The sequence below is a fragment of the Prinia subflava genome, chromosome 3 (assembly GCF_021018805.1).
Source record: "Prinia subflava isolate CZ2003 ecotype Zambia chromosome 3, Cam_Psub_1.2, whole genome shotgun sequence".
NCBI classification, from domain to species: Eukaryota; Metazoa; Chordata; class Aves; order Passeriformes; family Cisticolidae; genus Prinia; species Prinia subflava.
In genome coordinates, this window is record NC_086249.1 from 79,783,140 (window position 1) to 79,808,921 (window position 25,782).

The 25,782-nt window shown below is 37.5% G+C and overlaps 1 protein-coding gene across 1 annotated transcript in view; it reads left to right on the forward strand.

Moving 5' to 3' along the window:
• Positions 1-25,782, forward strand: part of LOC134548661 (pinopsin-like) — a 74,136-nt gene that overhangs the window by 18,409 nt on the left and 29,945 nt on the right. The window contains exon 2 of the mRNA XM_063393555.1: positions 4,374-4,699. Within this exon, the coding sequence (XP_063249625.1) occupies positions 4,374-4,699 (326 nt within the window). The remainder of the gene's footprint in view (positions 1-4,373; positions 4,700-25,782) is intronic.

The following is a 25,782-nucleotide window of genomic DNA, read 5'->3' on the forward strand; positions in this document are numbered from 1 at the left end:
CTGTCAAATTAAGTACTGAACACAAAACCTGGTTTTGCCTTTTTTATGAAATTATGTTGTTTCAGTCCAACAAATTAGTGTTTGTTATAACTGATGAAAGGATAGTGATGTATTTCTAGGATTCAGTTATTGAACTAGTAAAAGTGTGAGATTAAAAAAAAAAACTGGTTGAGGTTTTTTGTTAAATTAAGAAACTGAGGATCTTCTTAGCAATCAGGGACATTGGAGCTGCTCTGCCCCAACATTGCAACAAGGTTACTCTTGGTGTGGTTTGGTTTTGACCAGTCTTGGTTTCTGTGTTAAGGTGAAAGCCCCTCCATCAGCAAGGCTGGATGGAGCTGCAGTGTTGAGGCACAACTTGTGATTTTGTGTACACTGCCCAATGTCACACAAAGCAGACTGGAGAGGGTTGCAGTGGCTTCTGTTGTTCCTGTTTATTCCTCACCTGGGTAATAGATGTTTTAATTACTCTCAGCCAATTTCCAAGTGTATCTCACTGTTGGAAAAAGCTACTTGTTAAACTTTTATTTTGGTTTTGGCTTTGAATTTATATTTTTGTTTTCCAAAGCACCAGTTCTATTCTTTCAAAGTAATTGTAATTTTTCTGAAAAATTAGCTGGGCTTACTAAGTTTGAACCAGATGAAGACTGTTAAATTCTTTTATCTCTTATGAACTACGTCATCAGTGTACTCCTCATTTTCCCTTGACTTGAAAGTATTAGAAGTCAATGCATAGTGGCATTTATTATAGTGCTATTAAAAATTTCAAACCTTGAAGTCTTACTGTGCCAAACCCCAAAATAATGGCATTTTTTCCTGAACATCTGTGGTCTGGGATTCCATAAATTACAATTCTTGTCCTCCAGAGAAAAGTGTAGTTTGTGTCATGTCAGTGGAACTCAATAATAAGGTGATCGAAGATGAATTTGCTCCTTCCAAGATGTTCAGTTAATTATCAGGAATTTTCTCCTTTATAGAAAAGAAAATTATTTTCTGTAATTTAAAGGCAACTTTTGTGCTTTTGTCTGATTGCTAGTATTTGGTTTATTCTTGACTGACATCACCAGGATCCTAATTTAATATCTGAACATTAATTCTATGCCAGTGTAAGACAGAACTTTTCTGCATCTGAAAACAGGTAACCTTGCATTCATGGTCAGTTGTCTTCAGAGCCACACCATAAAGCCATCCATCATAAACACCAGTGTAGGAAGGGCTAAGCATCTTTGTTAGGTGAAGATAAGAGGAAGAGTAAATGTATGCCATAAATCATGACAATACACACCAGAAGGAGCTGCTGGGCAGTAGCACAGCCACAGGGATGAGCAGGCATAGCTGGCAGCCAGGCTGGACCTGAGAGCCCAGCGGTGAAAGCAGCAATCCAGGAAGCAGGGCCGTGAGCCAGGGAAATCTGAACATCCTATCTGGGTTTTCTAGGCAGGCCCACACACGCAGGAATGTAGGATTGTCTTGGGTTACGTAATCAAAAAAAACGTGTATTCTGTTTCATCTGTAGAAAGCAGTTGGGAGATGGTTTCTTTTTTCTTTATCTCTTGTAACTCCAGGGGGAAGAAGGGTGGATGCCTTCTGATAACAGCCCATCTGTTCAAACCAGGTGGGGCAGTGTTTCTTATCTCTTTCATAGACTTTGTCTCCCCCTGTGGGGATATCTTCTGTTAAAGGGCCATTAAGGCTTACCAGTGACAGGACACATTTCATCATCCCATGGTGAGATGCTCCACCCAGTGGGGAGGAGCCAACCATTCCCTACCCAGATAAAATGGGGACACAGGGACGCCAGACATCCTCTTTTCCACTGGATTCTCAGAGGAAGACCGGACTCCTCAAACCACCACTGAACTTTTCTACAGGATCGTCTCTACCTCAACAGAACCACATCTGTCACTCCAGGAGGACTTATTTGGACTGCTTCCAACACCCTGACAACAGGGTGTCAGGTCGTATTCCTGACTCCATCAGGGTTTTCTAGGACTTTTGTTTGTTGGCTTGCTTGTTTTTTTTTCTCTTGTATTACTGCATTTGTATTTTTTAATATTCCCAGTAAAGAACTGTTACTCCTATTCCCATATTTTTGCCTGAAAGCTCCTACTTACAAAATTGTAATGATTTGGAGGGAGGGGGTTTTACATTCTCCAGTCCAAGTGAAACTCCAGTTTTTCCCTGACAGATACCTTTCTTTCCAAACCAAGAAAAGGATATCCTCAACAAAAGTATAGCTCACTTTTCATCTCATCAAAGCAGGGAAAAGGCAGTCTCAATTGCCATCAGAGGTACAGCAAGAACAATAGATCCTTGCTGTACAGCACCCAGCTGGGAAGGGAGAGATTTCTTATTCCTGAGACAAATTTCTGTTAGTCCATGATTGTCTAATCTGAAGTACAGAGATAGATCTGTAACACCTGATAGAGGCTTAATTTTCAAATATAAAATCTGGATTTTTGCCTTAGGTACCTACGTGAGCTAAATGTTTTTGATCGAGAGGAGCTCTTGAGTCAAGCAGATAAAAACGTGGAAAGCGGCAATGCTAAGAAAGCGAAGATAATTAAGTGTGGGCTGGGAGCATGAAGAGAGCAGTAGATTCTTTGCTCTTGAGACAAGGGCTTTCAAGAGCGGTGTTATGTAGGAAATCAGATTAGGTGAGGGATGATGAGAAAGTCTCTCCTGTCTCTAAAATAGCCTAGCCTTAAAGCAAGCTTATAAGTCAGATGAATTTAGTGGACCAATTACAGCTCTAAATTTATCTACTCTTTAGGACTGACTTCCCAATAATGCTCGGAAAATAATTTAGTAGACTTTTGTAACAAGAAAGACATTTTCTTCTTCAAAATTGCCTTCTCCTCACACCCTTTTGCTTTCTTTTCCCCTGAGAAATAAGGCAACCTATTGCAGCAAGCAGTGCTTGCATTTCTCAGGTCCTTTGCTGTACCCAGCTCTGCACAAAGTAACTGCTAATTGTTGTCAGGATGACAGAAATAGCTGTGCCTGCATACAGTTAACTCAGAAATAAGTCACTGAATTGTAAGGAAAAGTGGAGCAAAATACTGTGCCTGGGGAGAATATCCCACTGTGCCCTGTGTGAGTCTGTGTGTGGGTTTTTTGCCCAGGTAGAGGATAGAGTAATGCTATTCCCAAGGGAAGTCTCTGACTCACCCCTATTCCATGCCTGGGAAGGAGCTATAGGAGAAGCTGACAGTTAAATGGGGGAAATGGATTGCAGCTATGGATTTGCCTGAAGAACACTTTTTCTTTTAACCCATTTTCTGGGAGTAGGTACCACTCAAAATCAGAGAATTTTGGCAGGCTATATATCTCAGTGCTACTGTATAGTTGATCTTTGCTAATAGCAAAGATCAAGAAATACTCGTGGAAAGAGCTGACATTAATCTGTTTAGATTTTTTATCTTATAGGAGCAAAAGAAGGGAACGGGAAAACATAGGAAAATATGGTCTTAAAGCTCTTCGAACAAGTTCCTTCAATCATAAATCCTGGAAGTAGTATCCAGTGTTGTGCCACCAAGAATTGCAAGGAAGAGGCAAGGAGAAAAAAACCATGGGAAATAACAAAACCATTGAGTCGTGAATAATAACCTGTCGTGGAAAACCATAATGTTTTGTAGAGGGAGTTGGATCCCAAACCTTGAAAAAGAGAATAGAAATATCCTACTACCCAAATTTTAAAGCCTTCCTCTACAAGATATAATGGGTTTATGACACCTAGGGCTTAATATTAACCTAAATCACTTTTAAACCTGATTGTGTAATATGTACGTAAATAAAGTTGCAACTTGCCATATCCCAGTCATGATGTGGTTGTCTGTTTTTTCCATTTATGAGTGATCAGAACTGGAGGTTCAGATAGCTGATGAGGAGAGCAAAAGAAGCAAAAGCTTCTTTCACTTTGGGGCTCCCAGTCTTGAATATATGGGGTTTTTTTGGTTGGTTTTTTTTTTTGACCAGTAAAAGTCAATGCACTATTTGAAAATGCTCATGGATTTTAAAAATTGAGTAGTTCTTATCAAGAGAATCTTTCACCATTTTATTAGCTCAGATAGAAAATTGATTTCCCCTGAGTAATACAAAAAACAGATAAAGCTGAAAACCTGAATAGAAGATGAATATCTCTTAAGTATAAAAATCTTCCAATGTGAGATAAATCTGAGTTAAACAAAATTTGTCATGATGGACAGTGCAACCAGGACCAATGAGGATTAATGTATACAGAATAATGGAAATAGTTTTCACTGTTGCTTCAAATATGTAAGAACCAAAAAAATCATCTGCTTTCTTGGGATTTGGAATGGATGCATGCAAAGTAATGGAAGTAAGCATTTAAACTGCTTGGTTCATTGCAGGCGTGGTGTCCCTGGTCTCCCTGGCCGTGCTGTCCTACGAGCGCTACAGCACCCTCACCCTGTGCCACAAGCGCAGCGACGATTTCCGCAAGGCTCTGCTGGCGGTCGGGGGCTCCTGGATGTATTCCCTGCTCTGGACCGTGCCACCTCTGCTCGGCTGGAGCAGCTACGGGGTAGAAGGTGCAGGCACAAGCTGTTCAGTGCGCTGGTCCTCAGAGTCGGCTGAGTCCACGTCCTACATCGTCTGTCTCTTCATCTTCTGCTTGGTGGTGCCGGTGACGGTCATGGTGTACTGCTATGGGCGCCTCCTGTATGCGGTTAAACAGGTAAGCAGCTGCCTGCCCTCGCTGCAGACCGCTCTGAGGCATGCTCTGCATCCCTCTCTCATCACATTTGGAAGTACTGGTGCTAGAGAGAAAATCAGCAAGCCAAAATTAAATTGAAAAGACCGCAGAAATCCTCAAGGAAGGTCTTCACCAATCTTTTTAATTCTCCTGAAGCTCCAGTCAAAATATCATACAGATACTGATTTTGTATTTGTACTGATTTTGTAATACTGTGGAAAAAAAACAGTATATGGGAAAATCAGCATATCAGAGTGAAGTTTACATTTGTAATGAAGTAAAAATACATGTTTACCTGTTTATGAATTAGACATCCATGCAAATGCTTCTTCCTGGTTTTGGAGTATAACATTTAATAGTTTCTGCTTCTTAATCTCTGGAATCCTAACTCTACAGTAATGTAATTCTACTGTGATTTATTGAGTTATCCCAAGGATCAGCTTCTCCTTGTAATTCTAGATCACATTTAAATTTTTCTTCTAACTACAACCACCATTATCACTACTACTACTACTACTACTACTACTACTACTACTACTACTACTACTACTACTCCTGCTCCTACTACAATGATACTTCTCTCAGTGGTTTAAGGTGCACTGCTGATATTCCAAAATGAAACAAAAGACCCTGAAAAGGCTGTGGTATTGTGAAGTTTGAATACTCTTGGGACAGTAATTAAAGGGTTTAATGATGAATAATGAGAGAGGAATTAATGTATAGGTGTTCTTTAAAAAGCAATTTTCTATGTTCAGATGTTCAGATGAATTAACTAAGTGTGTTAAAAGGGGAAAAAAAGTAGTAAATCCCTGAACTGAGGCTCTCCTTCAGAATTAAAATGAATGTAGTTTGCTTTGATTAGTCATAAGGAATTAAGTTTGATCATTTTACACAATTTGTCAAAACTTTGAGAACACTTAAAGCCCAAATGGGAAATCTCTTTTTTGAATACTGAGTAGGCCAGTAAAATCCCTTTGATGAATCACACATTAGTACTCTTCTTAAAAGTTGTGCAATATTAATATGGAAAAAAAATCCTGTGATTGTAAACCATTCAAGTGAAGTATCAGTCCATTTCTGATCTCTGGACAGCAGGTTTTTTTGCCATCACCTCAAAGTAAGAAGCATGATTTTGGAATATATAGTACTAAAAACATGCAGAAGATACATGTTTCTTAAAATTTTGGCTTCTCTTTCAGCCCTCACTGCCCTTGCTGACAGTCATCACCCACAATATACAAATACCTGTATGGATGAAGCTTCTACAGCACATACTTTAGCCTATAGTGCTAAATGTAGACTCGTGTTATTCCATTCACCTTTTTTTTTTTTTTTTAATTCTGTTATATCAAAGGCATTCATAATCTCATTGATGTACCTGATAGGTCTCAAGAAGTTTTGGCAAACATACTGAGGGAACAAAATATTATAGAAATGATAAGTGCACTCTCTAGCCATTTTGTATTTGATCACAGAGACTGGGTAGACTGGGTGGAAGATCAGGTTGATGGATTAGTCAACTGTCCAGAGAAAAAAAAAAAAGAAGAAAGGAAGAGCATTTTCCACAATCCTCTCTCCTTCATTCTTCTTATGCCTTTCAGAGTGATCTGCAAGCCTGTGGGGTGCTGAGGTTAGAGGATCCTGTGAAATTTTGTGAATGGTAGAAATGAAAGAAAACTGAACCCAACCTTGCATAACCTGTTGGAGGGACAGGCCTTAGGGAACTAATACATCTTAAATGCAAAGGGACTTCAGTGGGGATTAGATTATGTCTTTAAAGTTGTTATAACTGGGGGTCCTAAGAGCTGCCTGATTATTTGTGAAGTCTTGAATAGCTAAACCCTAAATTTTCACACAAAATGTCTAATGCTTTCCTGGTGTTTGTAAAAGATTTTCTTGATGAGTTATATTCACCAAAGAGGATCTACATCAGAAAACTCAGCAGTCCTCAGCTTTCTGTGATGTACCAAGCACTATTTTCACCACCATAATCCTAAAACCTTGCATTTCATAACTTTTTTTGTGACATATATAAATTTCTAATGCACATATCACGACACAGTCACTAATGTACAGGCTTCTTTCCCTTAGGTCTGAAGTCCTTTAAGAAGTCCTGTAATAAACCTGACAGTTCATGAAATGCTGAAGTATGTCATGTTTCAAACCAGAGGAAGAGATGAGCCATATGCAATTAACATATAGTAGTTCCTATATAAAAGTACAAAGAGTAGGCAGGACAATTTAAAGAAGGTTAAGAGGTTAAGGTTAAGGTTATTACATTCATTGTAATGCTGTAACTTTCTGGTGTGGGCACAAAAAATAAGTTATCTTGCCATTTTCTGGCCTTGTAGATTTAAGTCCTTCTGTGACCCTCTGTGTTGTGTATTTGAAGCAATATGGGAGCATGTAACATAGTAACATAGTAAGTGCATTATCCCAAATTCAGCTCCTTGCTACATCTTCTGACTGCATTTCATAATTTTGCCAGATCTATAGAAATTTGTTATGCTAGAGCATTGTAGCAACAATGATATTGCACCCTGAAATCAAGAGTGCAGGAGTTATGCCATTATTAATAGTGCAGTGTACATTTATTGAGATGGAAGAAATATCTTAAGATATTTGGGATAGCTAATGCAAGAATTGGCATGGTGCCTTCCCTTTTTCTTTGTGCAGACAGTGATTATAGGTCTGCCTGTCTCTTTTTTTTCTCTAAATTTAGTCAGATGCTTTAGCATCCTGTCACTTGAAGCATTAATAGATCCCATGAAGTCATCTGCAATCTCTGTAGTGGTAAAAAGGATTTAGGTAATACAGGTTTTATGAAAGATCATATTTTCAAGGAATTAGAAGTCAATAACATCCTTGTAAAAATGATGCTAATAGCAAATACCATTAAACAGCATTAAAACACAACTCCACCACTATCTCAGAGACCTTGCCATTTATCATGCTTGAAGACCCTTAAGAATTACATTTTTTTGTATAATTTATGGGATTTTTTTCCAGTCTGGCTTCATCTGGATGGTTGAGTCTGATCAAAGCAGCAAAGTTTTCTCCCTCACAAAATTTTATTCATGCACATTCTACAGCACAAGGGAAGGAAAATGATTTATTTTTACTTGTACAATCGCTTCTTTTTTTTTTTTTTTCCAGTTTTTGGCTTATAGTGCTTCACTGTGACTCTACTCTTTCATTCCCTCTGGAAAAATGTTCTTTGTGAAGTCAGTGTCAGTTGTTTACACTTTGAAAAGTGGGCTCCCAAATGTGGAATTACAGAGATTAGCATTGTGATCACTGTAGCACAAAAGACACAACGTGATTAAAATCCTCCACAGAGGGACCGAGAGAACTCATGTGAACCAGCCTAATGAAAATTAGCAAAACTTTTAAAAAGAGATCCCTTCAGCCTGCATTATCTCCTACTTACATGCAAAAATTCTGCCCAAGGACAAGAGGAGTCCTAGAAGGATGTTTCAAGAAAAGTTTTCAGTTTGGTTTTATAAAAGACTCTCATCTCACTGTCAGCCTTCTTTCATTGAAAGCTGTGCTTGAACAAAGCTTAACAACTTTTTGTGAAACACAGCTAGGACATGGAAAACACTAAAAAGGGCTGTAAGCAGGGCACAAAGACTTAAACATGTAGTTTTGACTTGGAAGAAGTGGGCAAAGAAAGGGCCAATGCTTTATGAAGTTCTGGAGTAGGTGGACTTACAGTGTGACCTGATAGTCCTATAGTGAGATGGTTTTTGGTTTGTTTTGTTTTCCTGTAATTATTCCAGTTCTACTTTGAGTTTGTCTTTGAAAAACAAAAAAGAAAGGAAACAGCAAGAATATTTAAGGCAAATTTAAGGACTATACTAGGCAGAAGTTGGCCTTACCAGTATGCCTTGTTCTCTGTCTTGTGATGCAACTGTTATTGCTTAATTCCTCAAAAACTTCTAGTTTTAACTAGTGACCAAAATGTTGGTCCAGGTAGTGGAATTACACATTTATTTGCCTTTACAGCATTTTTTGTTTCCTTTGAAAAGTGCCAGATGATTTCTGACTGCCAGATATCATAGGAGAACCAGATAACCCTTTTTTATCCCATCTCCTGACTTTTACATGTTTTATCATCTTGTTCGGGAACTGGGAAAGTCAAAGTTACGCAGTCAAGAGCTGTCTGTTACTCTCTCTTACTCCTCTTCCAGATTTCAAAGTACCAGATTTAGTGGAGAAAAAGTGCTTCTGTCTCTTATGTAAGAAATAATGCACCAGAGTGAAATTACCACTTGGTTATAAACCCAAGGATACTAATTTTTAAATCTGTATGATGAGATTTTGACTCTAGGTTATTTTTTAAAGATTTGGGTATAAACAACAGTGGTGGTTTTGAAATCTGTGCCCACACAGGAAGTCTAAGAGAAAAAGGCAAGAAAAGAGGTAATTTTTTATAATTTCTGATTCCTTAATCTTGTTTTATATCTACTATTTGGAACAGTTCAACACAATCTGTAAATGCCTTTAACGTATCGTTATTCATTAAAGTGGCCAGGAAAGGACAACAAAGTAGAAGAACCACACCTATGAATGTTTTCAGTTTTCCATCTCTTTTGGAAATGATCATTTGGAGGAAGAGAGAACATTAGGGCAGAATGCTTAGTGATTTCAACTGAAAAAATGTTCACATAATACAAGGAGTAGGATGAGAATGTAATTATTGTTCCATCATTCCCACATGTGTTTCATATGCCTATTTACAGAGAAACTTGATTTTCTGAAATGTCATCTTTGATGGCACTGAAGTTATGATTTATGCTGAGTAAATTGATAAAGCAATTATGCACCATTAAATCTTAACTTCTTAGAACCCTAAATAAAACCAGGTTTGTAGTCATAGAACCAAAGTTCAAAATTTTTCTAGTTGTTTAATTAAAAAAAAGTAAATCCTAAGAAAAGTAATTCAGGTGAAGATGATGTAGACCTGGTTGTATGGTTCCTATAGATCATTCCTTTCAAATGTCATTAAGTACATTTGGGATTTGACTTAATTTCAAGTATGTCTGACCCTTGCTGCATCTAATCCTAAAGAGTCAGCTACACTCATTAGACAGCCATATTTTGTTATTTTTTTAATCATATACACATAAGTGTTATTTCTTTCCTTTGGATCTTCACATACCCTTTCCCTCCTAGTTTCTGGTGGCATAGAAGAAAAATGATAAATAGTTTTGCCTTTAATTTTTAAACCTTGCCATAAATATATAATAATTACATCCCATTCAAAACAAAAAGAGATTTAGTTTGCAAATTAATTAATAGATGTTTTCTGTCACATCATCATGAAGAAAAGGGAACTTATTAAAATAGAAGTCTCAGGTTGAGAGAACTGTAATAAACTTACAGAATGCAATGCAAGATGTCGGCTGGATTATCAACTGCTATAAAGTAATACAGCCTATCTTAAAAAAATAATAAAAATAAATGTTTCCAATTTTTCTGTACAGCATTCAACACCTAACAGTAAATATTCAATATCTGCTTACTGGGCAGTTGTTTGAACTTTGTCAAATTCTTCATGTGCAATCTACTCTACAGCCAGAACTCAAAGCTGGCAACAGACCATTTTTTGGATTCCATGATAACAGAAATAATTTGTGATAACAGACACTGTTTTTTTATTGTTTGATTCTATGATATTTTCCATAAGAATGGCCTTTAAGAGAGCAATTTACATTTCTGTGTTACACTGTGGTTTTTTCAGAATTTCTGGATCATATCTGCAGTGGAAAAGCTGACTGCTTTTTGTTGTTTCGAGAGGAGCACTGAAAGACATTAGACTGCATATACTATGTATCTGTGATCAGTGATCAGTTCTTTGAAATTCTGATTATTTTCAAGTCTTCTTGGCTTCTAAACATGATCAAACTTATTAGAATTCTGTAGGTGAGGTGATACCTGGAATACAAAAGCCATGGAATACTTAAAAAAAAAATGACAAAAAGTTGTATCTCGCTATTTCTTAGTAAGTTATTAAATTCTGTTGAATATATAATTTATTTAGACTCAGATTGCAATCTGTAGAGGTATTACATACATAAGAAATCCTTGCATATCAACTCTTTCTGTTTAAAATTTTTCTTATAATTTCTGTAACCACTCTCATCATCTCAGTCCTTGAGTGCAATTGCTTCTTTTCTCCTTTACCCTCACACCATTCTTTACACCGATGGATCTCCTCCTTTCTTCCTTCAGTGATTTCCATATATTTTTTCCTTTGATGGTTTGAAGATGCTGTGAATATACACTGATTTTCCAAGGCTTTGTAATGCTGATGCTACTATTCCTATTGTACTGAAAGAAAGCAGATAGTTTTGAGAAATTAATTACCTGTGAGAATTCAATGCATTTTAAGCATCCATCTAGCCTATTTTTTTTTCTCTATGTTTCCTCTATACTCAGTAGAGAAAGAAAATCACATCAAGGAGATTATTCTCAAAACCAGCAACTTTTTTTCAACTGCTGGTACATAAGATGAGTAGCATTAAAAGAAGCAAATTATATTATAACAAAACAAGGAAATAGTTTGACCTTGAAAATAGGATATGGTGTATCAATAATTATTATTTTTTAATGGTACCTGTTTTCAATTTTTTTCAAAAAATGCTATAATATTTAAATTATTATGCCATTATATCAGTATTATTTAATGCCAGGTCATAATATAAAGTACAAACATAGTATAACTTTTCAAGCAAAATCTGCAGCATTCTGACACTAACTTCTGACATTCATACTTCTATAAACAGCAATTTTCAGGTGTAAGTATTTCATGTTTCAGACAGTTCTATCCTTATATTTTTGTTCAAGAATATTTCAGTGACGTAAGTGCTGATTATTCCTGTTAGCTGATTTTTTTGATGTTGTTTTAATTGGGAACCCGCTTGAATAAAAAGTTGCTTTCATTAGCTAGAAGGAAGATTTACTAGCATGCTTTATTTTTGAAGAGGTTACTTAGTCTTGTACTCTTTCATAACTATTAGGGTTTTCCCAGAAGCTGAAGTGGTTATTAGGTAGCTATCATGAAAACACTGTAAATATAGTATTGATTTTTGGAGTTTTCTGCTTACAACAGCAAAAATATTTCAGTTTTGTGAACTACATTTATACCAGCTTTTATTAAAGGATTCTGTCTCAAGGGAATAAAGTTCGGTGCTTTCTGTAGCAGTGGAGAAAAATGTCAAATCCTGAGAAATAAAGGAGAAAGCTTTCATTTTTTTCTTTGTGTATAGCTGCAAGGTTTATAAGTTCACAGTCTCAGCTTTTAGGAGAGTAAAGGTATGGGGAATCAATCCTACATAAAATACCTTTCATAGTCTTTAAGGCTATCAACAGCTGTGTTTGCACAGACACATCTAGCTCATGACTGACAGGTATACTGTCTCAGGGTTGTTCTCTGTATTTCTGATTAAAAATGTTAAAGCATGTCATCAGATTCATCTTTGAAGTCTGATCGTACTGGAAGGGAAACAGACATGAGAAAAGATCATGATTTTCTTTCCCCTGTGCTTGCAGCCGTATAAATCATTAGTTAATTGTCTGTGTTTTGCAGAGAAGCAATGATAAAACTTTAGTGTAAATCAGGCACTGTACAAATTCATTGTAAATCAAATTAATGGCTGGTCAGAAAATAGGAATTCATTGAGTTTGCCACTTTTCATACTTTAGATAAACTAGGGAGAAAATAAGTCTGTCATAATCTCTAATAACAAGCTAATAGAAATTTAAGACCTGATCCATTTATCTCTGGAGGCATTATGTCCATAAAAAATAGCCTGTGGTTTCATGAGTCTTTCAGTTTACAGCAAATGGTGTACATCAATACCAAGCACTCATAACATCTCAGTTCAGGGTATGATTTAGTAAAGGTTTTTCCTGATAAGAAAAAGCAGGAGAGGTTTTTTTGGTTGGTTGTGTTTTTGTTTTTTTTTTTTCTCACCACTTATAAAACAGGAAAGGTTAAATGTACAGAAGGGTGTTTTGCACTCGAAAACACACAGTTTTGTACTTACATTTCAGCATGCAAAAACTTAGCTACACTTACTTACTCTTCTGTAGTTTAACTCCAGAGATTAGCTTGTGACCTCTGGCAAACTGCCTGACTGAAGACTCCGAGGAAAATTAGTTGTCCAGCATGTAGCAGCAATGTGGCATTGTCCCCTAGAGAAACACTTCTGAAGGTCTGTCTGCAAAGGGACATTGCTATACAATGAAAAGAAGAAATGTGCAATGCCCAAAGGCCTTCCCTGGTGATCACCATGCACTTGGTAACACATGAACTGTGCCCTTGTGTGAGAGGCCAGTCCCCAGCAGTGCTGTCCAGGAGGGAAGGCAAAGCAGAGGGCCTTGGTTCACAGCATGTAAACTACAAGTATATAGCAAAGCCTTCAGTCCCAGTCATAGAATCATGGAACAGTCTGGGCTGGAAGAGACATCACACATTGTCTAGTTCCAACATCCATGCCTTGGGCAGGAACATCTTCCACTAGAGCAGGCTGCTCAATGCCCCATCCAAGGTGTCCTTGAATAATTCCAGGACACAGCTTCTCTGGGCAACCTGTTCCAATGTCTCACCACTATCACAGTAAAGAATTTGTTCCTAATATCCAATCTAAACCTGCCCTTTCAGTTTGGAGTCATTCCCCTTGTTCTCTCACTACACGACCACGTAAAAAGTCCCTCTCCAGCTTTATTGTAGGTGGGTCACCTTTAGTTACTGGAAGGTGCTGTAAGAACTCCTGTGAGCCAAAACGTATTTCTGCTTTTTCCTAGTCAAGCAAAGTGAGTTAACAAGGATGTTTGCTTTGAATTTTTCATCCTTATTTGATCTTACCATTAGGCTTATGTTAGTTACAGCTCCAAGGTTTGGCCAGGGGCATTTGTAATAGCTATTATGTTCATTGGTTCTGTGATTCAGCCCCCTTTCCACTACTGAAAAATCCCAAAGGTGCCTGAGGCAGTATATGTTGGCAGTAACTGAAGGAAATAATTTTACCTGAGAACTTTATCATATAGGGGAGAACAATGATGTGAAATATCCACATGCTACAGAGATACGAAAGGCATGCAAATGACTATGTGCTTATGGAATAAATATCAAAAACATATAAAAGAAGAAAGTTAAATAGGTAAAATCTAGAACACACTTTATTTCAAAATTTCTAATCCAGTGACTCATTAGTTTGTAATGCTACCCACTGGGTTGGATTTTTTTATCATCTCTGTTGAATCTTGCACATCTGAATGAGTATCTCTGTATAAACACAGATTGAAGGCTTAGGGCCAGAGGAATGCAATTGAGTTGTCGTGCTTGTATTATCTTAATAATAGAAACGTATTAAACAGTGTAAATTAATTATAATGATCATACTTTTTCACCACAAATTAAATAACTCAAAACTTGGTTTCCCTGGATAGTTGGCACTAAAGTTAATTCTTTCAAAACTAAAGGTGAGAAAACCCAGTAAGATTTGTGTTACCATCTCCAGTGTTTTCTGATTCTGTATCTTGAGCTTAACCTGACTAAAGCTAAGGTGGCCTAACCTACCTGTAATGGACATTACTTTTGCTCAATGATACTCATAATATTTTTATCACTTACTATAGCCTATATTTTTTATGTTGAGTGTTATACTCTGCTAAGAGCTAGATTGAAACATGTATGCTTCCTTTATGAAACCAATGTTTATTTCCAGTAGAGCTAAACCCAGATGTGATATGAATAGAACAGATTAAATGAGAGTAAGTACAACATTTTGCAGGAGGTGCAAGCTTATATTGTCTTCAGCCTTGTACCATCTTGAAACAACATTTATCTGAGGTAGACAGGCCAGTGTTTTAAATCACACACAGTGTTTTAAATCACAATCTAGAAGCAGAACAATTTTTTTTTGCATGTGTTTGTGTGAACTCTGCATGCAGGAGCATGCATGCAGATAAGTCTTCATATGCAATGTTGACATGTTTCTACATGGCCAGGAACTTTCCTTGACCTTGAAACAAATAGTAGAAGCTGCCTTTGTTCATATTAGTCAGTGTTTGGCCTTGAGTATCCTCTGGACCTTCCATGTCCCTTAAGATGTTAGTTCCTATCTTCTTTACTCACCAAAACCAAGTGTCTAAAATAAGATAAGGGCTGACTTCCAGCTCAACAGAGTGGTGTGTTCCTCTAGTGTGGAGCTGAAAGTTGATATGCTACACCCTGATCTGCATAGCAGAGGTGTGTGTGAGTGCAAGCCTGTGGCACAAGTTGGAGGTCTATGTAGAAAGGATGGAGCCAAACCTGGTGTAGCCTTTCCATACCATCTACTGGAAGCTGCCAGTAGCTGATACTTTTGGGCACCTTCCTAGAAAGTTCTGAGGCAAAACCTCAGAGGATCCAGGCATGCTGACAGGTAAGCAGGATGGATGATCAGGGCAAGAGCTTTATCTCACTTTGTGAAGTAGTTTTATGCAGTAGGATGGACACAGTTATGCATGCTTTTAAAAATATGCACCTATTCCATGTCTTCCTTTTCCAAGGAGGTTTAGTTTTTATTTGTGTGACGAAAGCGGAAATTTTCTTTTTTTCTTCAAAGACAGCTTGTTGTGCAAAAAAGTGCTTTGTGTGCACATGGACGTCTAAGATTTTGGATTTCTTTGTTGACTTCAGACAAATGTGCATACTGCTTTAAATAGACCTGGTTGAGAAATAGAATATCTGGGTTTTTTCCAGTTAGAGATTTTTTATGAAGTTTTTTTTTCTTGAAAAAAGGGAACACACACAACACAAATCTTAACCTCACAATTTTTCACCAGTTTCATCAGCAATTTATCAGTATTTTATTTTTACATAATCCTCCTCTGGAACATTTAGATGTTGAAAATAAAACAATATCCTCTTGACCCTGAAAGCACTCAAGGCCCTGACACCCTTCTACAGCCGCGCTTAGCCAAAGTGAAATAGAACCAAAGATCCTGGAAATCCTTGAAGCTGATTGCCCAAAATGCCTGTGAGATCCAGTGTCCTGAATAAAATAGCTCTGTGAGGTAACAAGGTACTAAAAGACTGGGCATTTTTTGGTCTCTGTCAGGCATATTGTCAAGGAACAAGAGAGAAGCCCACACTTGGATACCACCAGAAATGTCTCAAATTTGCATGTTCCGACAAGATGTTTTCATTTTTTTTTGTGAATCAATTTCCCAGCACAAAAATGTCACGCTAGGAATTCTTTTGACTTTAGCCGATCTGTAAATTGCCAAGGAAACACTTCTGTTGTGATCAAGCTGTCTTATAGAACATTCAGAGGGTTTCTGTGTTTCTAGCTTTCCCCACCTTCTCCATCTTCTCTACCTTGCTCTGTATGCATATGTGGTATGATAATAAAAATGAAACAGTTCATTTCCCCTGGGGTTTAATAAGTGTAAAGGTGCAAATAATGGTGTTCAGCTCACTTTAGCTCATCATTGAATCAAAGAGGTGTTGAGAAGTCACCCTAATTTTGATGCTCTAAGAATGTGTTCTCTCATGTTCATGCAGTCAACCCAAATCTGTGTTATCACAAGTTTTGTTGTGGGGTTTATAGGTCTATAGGTTATTAAAATAAACAGGCAGGATATTGAATGGAATTCTTCCCCTTGATTAAATTGTTGCTGCTTTGCAGACTATTCATCTCTGTCTTGTGGTGAATCAGTGGAAATTAAGTTGCGTTGTCTGTAGTAGATTGAAATTGGGGTCGTACTTCAATTTACAAGTATCTTTTGTCTTACTATATGTACTGTACTTATTTCAGTGAGCCTGGTAGCAAAGAGACGGCCACTGTCACAAATGAAAAATTACAGCAGAAATAGGGCCAATAATATTTTAAACACTGATTTATATTTCAGACAGCTTTGGATTAATTTGAGTCAATAATAATTGATGACCAGTACTCTAAGTGCCTTTAGTAAGTAGCCTTGGTAGAATATAACGTTAGAGCACAGCAACTTGGGTAGTCAGCTGGGTGACTAATAATATTGTTTGGTTGTTTGGTTGTCTGTTTGTAATGCAAGGCAGGGGAATAAGTGGGAAAATGAGGCTGGAGCAGGAAGAAGGGAGCAGTCTGTGGTCAAGGCCACTGCCTTGGCCACAGCAGAGAATTGGTACAGAGTTTTTGGGGGCCAGGTGGCCGCTTCTGGGTGGGTCTGGGAAAACACGCTGTACCCTGATGGAGAGCAGCTTCCAGCAGAATGAAACCCATCCTTGTGAACTATGTAGAGTAGAGGCTTCTGAGGCTTTTTAAAATTAAGTAGTAATATATAGCTTTTCAAAGCTTCTGCTCCTGCTGGAAGAAAAGAGATACATTCCAGTTTGCCCCTGACACTTGCTTTATGGGGAGCTTCCTTTACTGAAGGAGTGCTTGTCCAAACCTTCCCAGGAGAGATGATATCCATCCATAACACCATGTAGACAGTTTTACATTTCTTCTTATTAGGCAGATGTTTCATTTGAATTTCACTTCATTAGTAATGCAGTTGTTAGAGGAACTCTTCAGCTGCTTAATTATAGAGATCTTCATATTAAAAAGCTCAAGAATCCTTATGCAGTAAATCAATATCCCTGTGCACAGGTAAAGGATAGGAAAGAAAAAGATAAGGTCTTAAATAGCTAATGTTTCCTTCAGAGAAATATGATAAGGTGTTTTACTCTACTTCTCAAGTTATTTTTAATCTGTTGACTCTCCAACTTTTCTATTTCATACAGTTTTCGTTGTAAGTTAACCACTGTCCCCTTTGTGGTCTTAACTAATTCTTCCCTTGTTATTTCAAGGTATAAAACTAAAAAGAGTGAACATTCATTCTTAATTTATAGTGTTTATAGTCCTGAGATTTCACTTCCCTCTTCATTAAGAATCTCTTTTTTTTCCATGGTTCTTCTTTTAAAATGTCTACACCATATGCATCTTAAAAAAGCAAACAATGGTCTCTGGCTTGAGGTGGAGTCACCTGGGCTTACAATGAGTGGGTGATTATTTGACTTTTAGTAGTACAACTGACATCTGCTAAGCAGCTAAATTAACCACAGATGAGTATGTGCTAGGATTGCCTTAGGGTATATTACAGACTTTCTCCTGTACTTGAGAGTGGTAATCTGAATTTAAATGGGAGACCTGTCAACTAAACAGCTTTAAAGGTAATAAAAAGCATGTAAGGTGTTTTCCAAGGGGATCTCAGCAATGTTTGTTTTGTTTCTGCTTACTTACTTGGCAGAACAGGCACAACATTGCAGTTTCAGAAGGCTGTAATATTAATTTGGTCTGGTAATATAACACTTCACTTGAAACTGTCCCAAACATGGCAAGATTGATTTCCATTTACCTGAGATCTTGCTACTTATATCTGGCCTACTAAAGATTAAATATAAACAAAATTTGAATAAAACCAACCTGCGCAGAAATCAGAAAGGAAGAAATTAATAAATATTCTGAGACTAAATTAAAAACAACCAGACACACAAAAATGGAGCAAACACTCCCATAAAGAATGGAACTTTCCCTACCTGGAGCACACTGAAGTATATACATTTTTTACTCCCGTTGGTAGTCCCATTAAACATACTTAAAAATTCGGTTATATGTCTGTGAAACATTGCATACAAGCTGCTGCCTTGCACAGAAAAGAGAACGCATATTGCCACTAGTTTCCAGCTGCCTCTATCCCTGGTTAAATACCAGTAGCACTCTGCTCTACTCCGATGCCCTCCTGGGCATTTAAAAACACCTGTCTCTGGGAAGGTTCATTTAACAAAATCACCTTGAATATTGCTTTCTACTTTCTCTATTGTTATGGCTTGCAAGAGCTCAATAAAAGTCCTTAAAGGCCTTACTTGATCCTTTTCTCTCTCTCAGTCCCTGAGCAACTTCAGGATATTAGTTCAGTTTAAATGTCAGGTTGAAAGAACTGACTTTCACACTGCTCCAACCTGGCCTTTCTGCATCAATGTTTAATCTTTCTGAAGAAAATTTGTAACTGTGGTTGGTAGTCTGGCCTTGGCCTTTTGTTAATTGCATGCTGCTCCTGGAAGAATTTTCTTTTTTTATGTTTTCTTTCACTATTCAGCAGTGTAAATGCTCTTCTGCCCTGCTTATGCTTCTGTGCTCCAGGATGGTCAAGGCTCAGTAGGTGCTTAGTCCCGTCAGCCTGGAACATTTTGGATTTTCTCAATATATAATTAAATGGATTTTCTTTGGTCTCCATTGCTTGCCAACTAAGTTCAGGATGTTAATTCAGTCTAAATGTCAAGTTAAAAGAAATACAATTACAGCCTGCTGAATCGTCTTGTTAACTCATTCTTCTTTTTACTTTGACCTTTCCTTAGGGAGGTACAGGTATTGCTCGATTAGTTTCAGCCTTTCCAGAAGAATGGTGGAATTTTATATGACTACACCATCTCTGAGGTCATTAAATTCACACCGGGCAGGTTTTATACTGCTCTAACTATGTCCATTCCCACTTACTCATTGCCCTGTGAAGAATTCTTCTGTCCCAAAACTCAGAAATGAAAGTGTTGCTCACAAGTGAGTTGAACTTGCAATATCTATATTTAATAAATATTCAAAGGGGGTTGGACTTGTTAGTGAACCATTGCTGGAATAATTTATATCTGGATGGAATTATCCCAGATGTATTGACCCTATTGAATTTAGAATTAGAAGGAATTCTAGAGAATTATTAAAAATATCTGTGTTGATTTTTCCTGGCTGTAATTTTCAAAAATAAAAACATATCCAGAACAAAAAAACGTTGTAAAAAAATACTGTTCTATTGCCAAATCTCTTCCAATTATAAAGGATATATTATACAAGTAGTATTAATTTGCAGATTGAGAGAGTGAAATACAGATCTGACTGCTTGCCACATGCAGAATGTCCATCCTTAGTGTGTGACACCCTCAGTAGTGACAGTCCCCTTTTAGTAGACTTATAGTAAATATCCATGGAGATCATCAACTGGGAAGTGAGTGCAGTCAATCAGGAAAGCAAGGGACAATGGCCAACAGCAATTGTCTGAAGCAGGAAAGCTGAGAACAAGGTGTGTGAGTAGCTTTGCCAGCAGTGCCATAGATCAGGGGTGAGGTGGGCAATACCAGGTGATAACAGCACCTGAGGTGCAGTTATTTGTGCAAAGTAACTCTATCATACATTACATGTATACACGCATGTGTGATAAAGGGCTCCTGGTTATCACCCTTCAAAGACGCGGCAGAGTTAATTTGAGTAATTTAATGAAAAGTTCAGTTCTCTAGTCAGGAAAATCAAAATAAATAAGAAGTTAAAAAATTGCTAGGAAAGGGATTGAAAGAAACATCCCCAGTGTTGTTTTACCATTGTATATACTTGAATATTGCAGGGATTACTGGTCATCCATTTGGAAAGAATATAAGAAAAACGGAAAAGGTGCAGAAAGGGTAACAAGTGCTATCAGAGCTACAGAAGTAGTGTTCAAGGAGAAATTAAAAGTGAGAGAAATAGCCTCAGAAACCAACATTCAAAATTAATGACTTTTAAGTATGGTACTACATTTCAGACACTCAAGGTGAAATCCCAGATTCCAAGATTAATATAATATGATTAATACAATATGATCCCAGCTGGAAAGCATTCTGGCCCATATAGAGTACCACTGAGAACCTTGTGTATATAGATAGTGTTTCAGAAACAGAACATGAGCTCTGAACGTCCAGGTACAACTCCATATGTGAGCAAGAGTTGATTGTATCACCAATTCCTTTGTTACCCTTCCCTTACCCTTTTCCTTTCCTTTGCTCCTCCTTTCCCCCACCATTTTCCCCTCCTCTTCCATACTCTCCTGTCCTTTTCTCTCCTTCTCATTCCTATTAGTCTCAGTCAACAAGAAGCTTGCTGATAACAATTATTTTCTTCTAAATTAAAGCACACACTAAGATATAGCTGATCATGTTTGCTGACTAAACCATTCTAGTGGAACCCCTATGTTAGATTACTCTTAGATTGCTCCTGAAAAAACCTGCAGCTGTATGAACTGATGCCTTCTTGGACACAGTCAGTGGTCTCACTGGAAGAAGACCAGTTTGCCATCTGTTTAACTACCACTTTACTGTTTCAGGTTTCTAATCACCACAAAAAAAAAAATAAATATATATATATATATATATATAAAGAATAGACATCATGTAGTTTTAATTTGTAACATTCTTCTACTGCACCTTTGTCTGTCCCCTTGGAGTATGTGAGAGTACACGGCAAGTAGCTCAAATGAACCATTACAGAGTGATAGTGATTCTTCTGCTTGGATGCAAAATTTGGAATCTGTATTGATTGTTTTCAGTTGTCATCAGTACTGTGTTATTCACTGTGTTCCCCTATAACCCAGAAATCTGTGCTACCTGAAGAAATCATTTACAAAAATACTACCTTTTGTACAGCAGCAGAGTAACAACAATATAGTTGTGTTTGCTGTACTATTTCCCTTCAACAGTTTCAGGGAAAAACAGTATTATTTAGAAGTAAAGTTTCAAATTCATGTATCTTGTATCCCAGTCATCTTCTAAGAGGTTATTTTGGTCTTTTTCTTACGGAAACGTTTCTTTGCTATAATAATAGTCAGGCTCAGGGTTGTCAGGATTCAAAAGAATTAGTAGTATCAAAGCTAATATAACCTGATGGGCTATTGGTGTTTTTCGCCATTTTCTTCCAAAGTAGGTATGCTTATGAGGAAGATGTGTTTTACTTCATGCATGATTACAGTTCATATATAAAAACTAAATCGAGCTTGCCAACTAACCACGTTTTGCAAAGTTGCACATTTTATTTTTAATGTGTAATCTATTTCTCTTCCCTATCAACAGTATAATTCAGCATCAGGATACTTTACAATTGTGTGTCAGCACTATCTGTACTGTGCTCTTTCTGCAGAGAAATGACAAGCATTTATCTAAGTCTGGTGAAGTTAACACAGCTCATCACTTTTACAAATGCCTGGCTTTCTCCTAGAAATGCCAGTAGGATGCCAGCTGGACTATTAGTGCTATAAAACTGCCACTTCATCCCTAAGTGATGGTGGTGACTCTATAAAAATCACTGTCCTGGCTTTAAGCAAGCTTGGTGAGTTTCATTTCAGTGAAGACCATTGGTAGCCTGTTGCAAAGTCAGCAGGAAATACTCAGTAGATCCCCACTTCCCAGATGAATGCTCTGTGCTATGGGCAATTTTAACATTTACTCAGCATCAGTAGGCTTAGTAGTGGCCTACTAATACTTAGTAGGATTCATAAGAGAAAAACACTATTTTCTATCTGTCAGTCCAGCCATTTACTGTAGAAACACCACCCAAGGAGATTTGTTTCCAGTTACCTCCTTTCAATGGACACCCCATTAAATCATAGTTTGGCAACAGCAAACAGGAGGTAGAAGGTGTTTTAAAAAGTTTTTTCTTTCTCTCAGTACTCTAAATAGAGTTTGAAATCTTTGTGGTTGAATATTCTAAATCGGAACTGCCAACATGAGTCGCCCAAAAGTTGGCCAGAATCAACAGTACTCACATTTTGACAGGTAATCTGGTCTAGAGGATAAAAGGGAAACTAGTTGTGATGCAACTCAAGTTCATTGCACATGACATGCCATTAGCAACTAGGAAAATACTGTCCTAGAGGACTCTCTTTAAGGTGCCCATTTCTTAGAGATCTGTCAAGTGCTTTCAGCACTCTCGTTGATGATATTGATCTATAATTAACACTCTGTGAACATCAGGATTGGGCAATGCAAGTGCAGGGTTTTGCCCAACAGGAAATCATACAAGATGAATAAGCACAGGCTGGGAATCAGGACAGTCTAAAGCATCTAACTTGAATAGTGGGTCCCACACAATGTGTGGGTTTGGGAACACAACACTTTTGCAAACAGAATAGATCTTATTGTGGGACAGGTGAGCAGAGGTGTGGAAAACCTGACCTTGATTGTGAGCTGTTCTGTCTGCTTGGTTTTGTTAAACCAAGATATGCACATTTTGAGAACAGATATGTGAGCAGTTTTCAAATGTAAAAACACTGCTACAGAAGAGAAGCTGTTGTGACTCATTGTGCTTGCTACCCTTACAGTAATGGAAAGACACAAAGAAACATTTTCTAGAAGTGAAGGTCTAGATCAGAGGTTACTAAAAGGTTTGTGAGGATGTAAGTATTGAAGTCGTGGAGAAGGTTGTTCAGGGGTATGAAATAGCTTTCTGTTAGACAGTAACTCTCAGGCTGATTAAGGAGTATTTGTCCTGCATTTAGTGCGTACGGGGGAAGGGGGAATGATGGACAACACCAAATCTCTGGAGAATCCTTCCAGCCCTCTGGCTGTAAATGCATTAAAATTCATGGAATCCCTAATATTTATTTGCAAAGATAGTAGAACCACTTCATCACAGTAACAAGAAATGTACAGTACTAGAATAGTTTATGATAACGTGAAAATGAAATGGTAAGAAAGAAGAGAAATTCAGTCCTTTGTCTCCGCCAGCTGCTATTTATTTTAATGTGCATCTGACAAAGTAATATAAACTTTCAGAATGCCAGGTTTGTGAATATGTAACAAAAGCTATAACCCCAAACTTTGCTGACTCTGTCACACTTGGCATTTGTTTTCACTTAGAGAATATTTTATGGCATGCTTATTATACTTTGGGATGCATATTTCAGTGTTTCTGTTGCATTAGAAGATACGTACTTCCTTTCCTTTTCAAATATTATGTCCAACTTGAGAAGATAGACAAAGGAAAAAAATGGTTTAATCTGGAGTATAACAACATGCTGGTAAAGATATAATTCAGAGACATTTCACTAAAAAAGTCCCATACATATATCTGGTTTTTTATACTCCTTTGCTCTGTTTTCTAATGATGCTGACTCTGCAGGGGAGACATCTACACGGTTCCACTTTAGGCCATAAAGCTTAGAGCTGAAATAAAGAGGAAATGGAATTTATATCCCTCCCTCAGCCATATGTGTCTAGAACTTACAAGTTTTCAAGCATCATTGCTTCCACAGATCAACAATCTTCCATCAGAGAGGATACAGGGGTAGAAATTTGAAGTCTCTCAACAAGCTCATCCATTTGAGTTGTAAGCATTTGGAAAATTACAATGTTTTGAGCTATACAAGAAAGCATCTTATTTTTGTTAGTTTTGTTCAAAATTCTAACAAGGAATAGTATTTAAGACACAATTGCCTATCTTTTCTGTATTATGTAGGAGTCATATTGTGTTTTACATGTCATACTGCATATCACAAAGCTATGGTCAGAACATATAAATGCTGGATCTTGCATGTCTCAGAGTTCTGGGCATGGATAAACTCTGGTCAATTCTTCTAGACTGGGCTTGTATCTCTAAGGCATTCCTTTCCATGCCATATTGCTGCCCACCAGCTGCCTTATGCTGTATCTGACACCTTCAAAGCCTTTTCCATTATTTACACCGTGTTTTCTTCTGTCAGTTTTGGGTATGGCATATCTTAAATATCCTTTAAAAGGTTCCTAAAAATGAAATTTATGGATCTCTGCAAATAGATCCAGTATCTAATTTCTGAAGGCATGATGATCCCAAGTGCTGCAGGCTTGGAGAAGTCACTCCCACGCCCAGTTTCCTACGTCTTGTTTCTATGTGAAGCAATGTCTGGCTGCCCACAGTGAACATGCTGCCCCCCTCTTTAAAGAACATTTCTGACAGAGTGTTCATTCTGACTGAGAGGTTGAACAAGCCCACTACCTTCCCTATCTTGGTGGGCCCTGATGTGAAGAGGAATGCTGCTTTGAGGTGATCCTTAAGGCAGCATTAGAGGGGTAGGCAGAGTAGATGTTCCCAGACTGAGGCTGTGATGGTTCTTCCAAAAGGCTGCAAGTTCCACTGGGAAGGGCAGCATCACAAAAGGCAGAGCCTGTAGCACTAGACTAGAAAAACCTCTGTGGACAAATCACTAGAAAGGGCCAAATATACACTAGAGAATGGAAGTTACTTATTCCATGTCTAATTCTCTATTCTTTCCTTCCCTGTTCCCTGATCTTTTTCTTAGAATCTTTTATGATGTCTTCACCTTGCAATGTCAAATTTTGGTCTAATACTATGAATACCCCAACTCCAATTGAACTTTTTTTAAAATTTTTTTTGTAGGGGCACGAATGAAAATTTTAACAAGAGAAAGGAATTTTGTTGTTGGGTTGTTTTTGGTTTGGTTTTCATTAACTGTACTTAGTCTAGGTAGATGTAAAAATCAGCCAAAGTACGTGGTGCTCCAGGTTATTTCCAGTAGCCACTGATTTGATATAATTTATAAAGGGCTGTCTGTAATCCACAAGCTACAGAAAAGGAGTTTATCTTCCTTTTCTGTGTGCAAAGATAAATAAATGTTTATGAACACCAGGCTATGTACAACTCACTAAGCCAACTTCCCCTACTTACCATCTTGCCTATCAGAGCGAGGGTTAGAGAGACCTAACTTCTTCAGGTGCAACACAATCCTGAGTACACCTCTCCGAAGGAAAAAAAGTGTGTACACCCAAGCTTCAGTCTTATTGGTTAAATTTAATTTCTCTAACTTAGCTGTTTACATTAATTTCTATGTCCAGTTTGTCATTCTGAGTTGAAAAAAGGATGATATGCTGTAGAGTGGGATTTAAAGTCAGGATGGTATCAAGGGTTCTGCTGAGAGAAGAACTGAAGACTTACAGACTTCTCAGGATGTATAAGAGGAAAAGAATCTGGAGGAGAACATTTTCAGGCTGTTTTGGCATAATTCATATATTTTTAAGGATGTCAATTAGATAAGAGCTTTGAAAACACTTTGTATTTATATTCTTTGTAAGGTCTATAGGATTGACAAGCAGATCCAAGCATATCTATTAGGCTTATTTAAATATAAATAGCTACATGTCAAGGGCATACCCATACGTCCTTAATGATTCCTTGCTTTATGTCAGTAGAAATTTTCAGGAAAGTGGGAGTGGATGCCTCAGTGAAGTGTGGGATAGTCCACCCTCTTCCCAAGAGAAA